At 45.9% G+C, this 6,963-nt stretch overlaps 1 protein-coding gene across 1 annotated transcript in view; it reads right to left on the bottom strand.

The window, feature by feature from the left end:
- LOC141114175 (integrin alpha-IIb-like) overlaps positions 1–5,857 on the bottom strand; it is an 84,978-nt gene extending 79,121 nt beyond the window's left edge. The window contains exon 1 of the mRNA XM_073607708.1: positions 5,628–5,857. Coding sequence (XP_073463809.1) covers positions 5,628–5,767 — 140 coding nt within the window. The 5' untranslated portion in view covers positions 5,768–5,857. The remainder of the gene's footprint in view (positions 1–5,627) is intronic.
- Between the last annotated feature and the right edge of the window lie 1,106 nt (positions 5,858–6,963).

A 6,963-nucleotide genomic window follows, 5' to 3' on the forward strand; every position in this document is an offset into this window, starting at 1 on the left:
ACAGTTCATTTAAGACCACAAGCAACTGTGAATGTTATCATTCATGGAATGCCCTTATTGTAATGTTAAGTCCATGGGTTTAGTTCTGCTTTAAACATTTAAAATCTATTGAAAATGCAAGAATAGATAGAAAAAAAAGTTCATCAAACAAAACAGGAACACAAGCTGGATCCTTAAAATCAATTCCTTGATCTCAAAAAATGCTAAAATCTGTTTCTGTTCTGCCCTTTACAGTGCCCTTACAGCAAATGTAGGAGGGACACGCCACCTTCCCCTTCATAATCCCAGGACTAGGCCTCTGATACCTTGGCATTGCATTGCGGGAAGAACCTGGTTTGCTGCAGTCTCGGGCTAGTGTTTTGAGCAGCCATTCTCAACCAGGGTTCCTCCAGAGATGGCTAGGGGTTCCTTGAGCTGTGGCTAATTTACCTCTTGTTTAATGGTGCCTACATACTTCTGAGTCAATGCCACTTGGAGGAGCCAGTGGTATGACACCAATGATCTTTATAGCTCTCTGTAGAGGAGTCATTCTTACCACCACTGTAAAAAATGGCATTCTTCTCACTGACCACCAAAGTAAGGGGCATTGTTCCCACTGACCCCCAATGAATTGGTTTTATCAGGGGTTTCCCGACACCTGAAAATAATTTTAAGGGTTCCCCTGGGGTAAAATGGTTGAGAAAGGCTGGTTTTGAGGGACATAAAAAAGACATTAAAGTGTATTGTAAGGTAAAAACTTTTATTTCTAGTTTTTGAGTGGGGAAGGGTTAGACTTTTTGTAAAATTTTCACTGGTGTTTGTATTGCTATTGGGGATATTCACCCTCTCTATTTGTACTGTGTACTGTGACACACCTTTTGATATAAAGTGTCCCTCTTTCATATTTTAGAAAGTTGGAAGGTATGAATCATGGCTGAGGTATCTTGAGAGGAGTACTGAGGTAGGGTGCTGTGATATTTTTAGGAAGCTAAACACAGCAACCTTCTGGCATCTCCCATCACCCATGATCTACCTACATTGCATAGAAAAGCACTGAGACTCAGTGATGACATCACTGGGTCAAAAAATTAAATTAGCTTGTTGATATACTGTAGTAACGCATACATTCTAACGCACACACTACTGCAATGCACCGCAACACCTTTAGAATGGCACCCCAATGCACTAAACCAGCAACACGTGACAACACACAGTAATGCATTAAAACTCATTGTGTGCAGAGCACATTAACATGCAACATAACTATGGTTAACATGCCGTATCAGACCACACAAGTAAGAATTGGGCAGTTAGTGATGATGTGGGTTGTCCTGAGTTATAAGGAGGGGGGGGTGGTATCAGTGATGAAGGTGACATCATCCTAGGTAACTTTAACATTCCAATCAATGTTAATAATGCTACCACTTCTAAACTACTCAACCTAACCTTCTATTTTAACCTAACACAATGGACACAAACCACCACTCACTCCAATGGCAACACTCTCAACCTTGTGTTCTCCCATCGCTGCACTCCCTGCAATCTCTCCAACGCACCCTTTCCTCTCTCTGATCACAACCTTATCCGTTTCACACTCTCCTTGTCTCCTATATCCCATGCTGTCAACCCACAAACCACTACCCGCAGGAACCTTCGCAGCCTCAAACCTTCCCTTCTTCACTCTGCTACTGATGGCCTTTATGACAAAATCGCACCCCTTGCCTGCCCAGACCTAACCACTTCCATCTACAACACCACGTTGTCATCTTCCCTAGACGTACTTGCTCCTCTTTCTGCACGCAGAACCAGGCCCCATCTGCCACAACCCTGGCAAACAGACGACACCAGAAGTCTCAAGAGACACAGCTGTGCTCTTGACCGAGCATGGCGTAAATCTAAATCCCTGCAAGATTTTACCCTCTACAAATCTGTCCTTCTCAAATACAACTCCTGCCTCCACACTGCTAAACAAACCTATTACAACACTCTCATCAAAACCCTCTCATCCAAACCTCGTCAACTCTTTTCTACCATTAATTCCTTACTTTACCCCCCACTGCCCCCCACCCACCAACTTGCTTACCGCTCAACATATTGCCAACCACTTCAATAGCAAAATCAACACAATTCACAAGGAGATATCCAGCATTCAAAATCCTCCCCTACCCAACATATCAGGTCCAACACCACACTCAATACTCTCCTCCTTTTGCCCAGTTACCACAGAAGAAGTTGATAAACTCCTCTCCATGGCCCACCTCACTACATGTCCCCTGGACCCTGTCCCCTCTCAATTACTGCGACCACCTTCCCACTCTATCCTCAACTCCCTAACCCACATCTTCAACCTCTCCCTCTTCTCCGGCACATTTCCTTCCCCGCTCAAACATGCACTGGTTACCCCCATACTCAAAAATCCCTCACTAGACCCCACCTGTTTGAATAACTTAAGACCTATCTCCCTTCTCCCGTTTGCCTCCAAGCTCATCGAACGCCTTGTTCATGACCAAATGAGTCGCTACCTCACGGACAACAACCTTCTCGACCCCCTACAGTCTGGCTTCCGCCTACAACATTCTACTGAAACTGCCCTACTAAAACTCACCAATGACCTAATAACTGCCAAAACCAATGGCCACTACTCCATACTCATATTTTTAGACCTCTCTGCTGCCTTTGACACAGTTGACCACCTGCTGCTCCTCAGCAAATTACACTCCCTTGGCCTCCGTGAGTCTGCATTATCCTGGTTCTCCTCCTACCTATCTCAGCGCACTTTCAGTGTCACTTACAACTCCATCTCCTCCGCTCCCCTCCCTCTTTCTGTTGGGGTACCCCAAGGCTCCGTCCTTGGGCCTCTCCTTTTCTCACTCTATACCTCTTCCCTGGGCCAGTTGATAACCTCCCATGGCTTCCAATACCACCTCTATGCCAATGACACACAGATCTATCTCTCCGCCCCTCAACTCACCCCCACTATCTCCTCACAGATCTCAAACTTGCTGAATGACATATCGGTATGGATGTCACACCACTTCCTCAAACGTAATCTTTCTAAAACTGAGCTTGTTATATTTCCTCCTTCACGGTCCCCCTCCTGTGACTTCACCATTAATATCAACAACACAACCATTGGTCCCTCCACACATGCCAGGGTCCTGGGTGTAATCCTTGACTCTGACCTCTCCTTCAGCCCCCATATCCAATCACTGGCTAAATCCTGCCGCCTTAACCTCCGCAACATCTCCAGAATTCGACCCTTCCTGGCTAATGACACCACAAAGCAACTTATTCACTCCTTGATTATTTCCCGCCTCGACTACTGCAACTTTCTCCTTAATGGCCTACCCTTAAGCAGGCTATCCCCCCTTCAGTCTATTATGAATGCTGCTGCTAGACTAATACACCTCACTAATCGATCTGTGACTGCTGCTCCTCTCTGCCAATCCCTTCACTGGCTTCCCCTACCCCACCGTGTAAAATTCAAAATGCTAACCATAACATACAAGGCCATTCACAACATCGCCCCCATCTACATCACCAACCTCATCTGCAGATATCGCCCAAATCGCCCCCTCCGCTCCTCCCAGGACCTCCTGCTCTCTAGCTTCCTTGTTACCTCCTCCCATGCTCGCCTTCAGGACTTCTCCAGAGCCTCTCCCATCCTCTGGAATTCCCTGCCCCAGTATGTCCGATCAGCCCCTACCCTGTCCATCTTTAGGAGATCCCTGAAAACTCATTTATTCAGGGAAGCCTATCCCACACCCACATAACTATCCCTGAGCCACCCCCATCAAATCATTCTTTGCAGCTATTACCTTTTGTACCACCACCCCCTCCCTTTAGAATGTAAGCTCTACGAGCAGGGCCCTCCTGTACCTTTTGTATTGAACTGTACTGTAATTGTGTTGTCCCCCTTATACATTGTAAAGTGCTGCGTAAACTGTTGGAGCTATATAAATCTCGTATAATAATAATAATAATAATAATAATGAAGGGGGTTGACCTGACCAGGTTATAACTGGGCAGAGACAGTGCTGTATTTTGGCCTAGGCCGACAAGGCCCAGGCCTAGGGCGGCACTTGGCAGGGGGGTGGTGCTGCCCCCAGCCTGATCGCACATTTATCCAGCACAGTGGTGACAGGCAGCAGGGCCGGGACTATAGGGTGCGGAAGGGGCAGAAGCTCTGGGTGTAACAACTGGAAGAGGAGGAGGACGCAGGTACGGTTCAGTGCGCAGGCAGCCCTGGGTTAAAGTCTCCCAGCTGACGATACATGATACAGAAAGCAGTACTGCAGCGGGGTGCCGAGTGCGCTCCTGCACCTCGCACCAGTCTAAACTACTTTGCATTCTCTATCAGGCGGAGTGAGATCCCACCTGACAGGTGACTTCTAGTCCCGGCCTCTGAGGTGACGTCATTCAAATGGGACAGGAAAGGAACGTGGCGTCCAATTGGGTTTGCCTGAAAAACAGACAGGCAGATCAAATTGGACTGCTCATGTGATAGGAAGTAGTGGGACAAATGTAGATGAGGGGGGCGTCTGATGGAAGAGGGGGGGGCGTCCGATCTTAGTCTTGCCTAGGGCAGCACAAAACCAAAATACACCACTGGGCAGAGGTATTACTGACAGGGGTTGTCCTGAGTTAAAGGGGGTTAGTGATAGAGAGGGTTGACAAGGGTTTTACCAGCTTATAAGGGAGTTTGTTCCTTCTGGATATGGGAGGGGGGGGGATTAGTGATGACTAGGGTTTTAAGGGGAAATGTTAGTGATGGAGGGAGTAGTTACAAGGGGGTGTTAATGATGGAGGGGGTTGTCCTGGCCTGGTTATAAGTGACGGAGGTATTAGTGATGACGAGTGTTGTCCCAAATTAAGAGGGGTTATGTGTTAGTGATAGAAGGGGGTGACAAGGGTTGTACCAGGTTATAGGGGGTTTGCTCCTAGATATGGGGGGGAGCTTAGTGATGACTTGGGTTTGAAGGGGCAATGTTAGTGATGGAGGGAGTAGTCCTGAGTTACAAGGGGGTGTTAGTGATGAAGGGAGCAGTCTTGAGTTACAAGGGGGTGTTAGTGATGGAGGAGTTGTCCTGACCAGGTTATAAGTGACGGAGCTATTAGTGATGATGATGGGGGTTGTCCTGAGCTAAAAGGGGTTATGTGTCAGTGATGGTGGTGGTGGTGGGGGGGGGGGGGGGTATGACAAGGGTTGTACCAGATTATAGGGGGATTATGTAAGTGATTATAAGGATTGATCCTGGATATGACGGGGGTTAGTGATGACAGGAACTGACAGCGAATGACCAGGGTTTTAAAGGGCAATGTTAGTGATGGAGGGAGTAGTCCTGAGTTACAAGAGGGTGTTAGTGATGGAGGGGTTTGAGATTGATTGTCTAGGGTTATAAGGGGGATGTTAGCGATGATGGGAGTAGTTCTTCTGATGCAGTCTTAGTAACTAAAACATAAATGAAAAACCTAATATGACACTAATTGAAATAACCTTGGTAGCTGGGTGGAGCTGGACCCTTATATCGCTCAATGGCAGCTTATCGTTTACCTGAAATATATATGTTGGATGGAATGACTGCTAAAGGAAAGCCACCACTCTCTATTGTAAAGCATGTAGAGCTATTCTCATTTGATATACATACCGTTTATCTGCAGTTTGGTAGAAGTCAATGGAAAATCCAAAGTAGCTTCCTTTAGGTCCATAAAAGATCTGTGGGTTGTGTATATCCAGATTTAGGGAATGAGTATAGAAAAGCATCAGAGGTAGAAGAAACAGCAGCATGGTGTTCAGTGTAAACCACACTCAGAGCTCTCCTCCTCCTATAATCTAAACATATATATCAGCACATATCTTCTCTACAGCTCCCACCTCTATGCTACTTCTCAGTAACTTCCTTTAACACCACCGTACCGTGCTACATCGTCCCATCACTGATCTTTATCACATGCTCTTTCTCATTTGTATTTTTGCACTATTTCCTTTAATATCAGCAATTTCTTTACCAGGCCATGTGCCAATTTATTCCCTAGAGACCATTACCTTTCACCCTTGAAGTTTGTACAACTAGCAAATTGTCTTTGTATGCAATCGTGATTTGCTGAAAGAGACCCTGTCAACAGACCATTCATTTCAGCAACCATCTTTCTATAAGATTATATGTGCATTTAGCATATTTTATGTATGCTGTTTATGCTGTTTATTAGTGTAGGCAGGGCTTTTTTTCAGGGGGAACTTGGTGGAACTCAGTTCCACCACCTCTGGTTTAGACCCTTTGGTGCCTGCTCACCACAATCACTTGTAAACACAGAAGTCGGGTTTCTGTGTTTACAAGTGACAGCTCTGCACTCTGTATGTAATGCAATCCTGGTACTTAATGCCCCTTTAAGACCCTCCTTCTGTTTTTGTGAAATTTGAACACACTCACTATTTGATGTGATTCGGAGGGTGTGTGTAGGGGGAGGGGTTTTGTAGGGCCGTGGTTAAGTTCCAGCACCTATTGTTTGAGAAAAAAAGCCCTGCGTGTAGGCATTCAAAAGTTCTGAGGCTGCTGCTGGGAACCGCTATCTTGGATGAGGTGTCAGTAAGCCGAGCTGATTCAGAGTTGTTAACTAAGAGACAATATAATGTTCCCCTTTAGGAAGGGGGTCAGGAAATGAAGAGAAGGGAGGGGAAGATAAAGAAAAAGGAAGAAAAGAATTGAAGTTGCAAAAAGTTTCAAAGAAAGGAAGCAGGAGAAGGGATGGCAGAAAGAAGGAAGGCAAGTAGGAAAGGGAAAAATGAAGAAAGGGACTGAAGTGAAAGGAAGGGTCAAAGAAAGGATGCAAGGGAAGGGATGTTGGGTTGCTATATAGATCCACCAAAAAAGGGGGCTGGAGGTTGCCAATCCCAAATTCAATATGTAAAGGAGCAAATATCCCCCAGGTAAGTGATAAGGACTTTGAAGGCAACAAGGAAAAGGGGGTCTAAACAAAAATTGT

This window comes from Aquarana catesbeiana, linkage group LG12 (genome assembly GCF_042186555.1).
Source record: "Aquarana catesbeiana isolate 2022-GZ linkage group LG12, ASM4218655v1, whole genome shotgun sequence".
Classification (NCBI taxonomy): domain Eukaryota; kingdom Metazoa; phylum Chordata; class Amphibia; order Anura; family Ranidae; genus Aquarana; species Aquarana catesbeiana.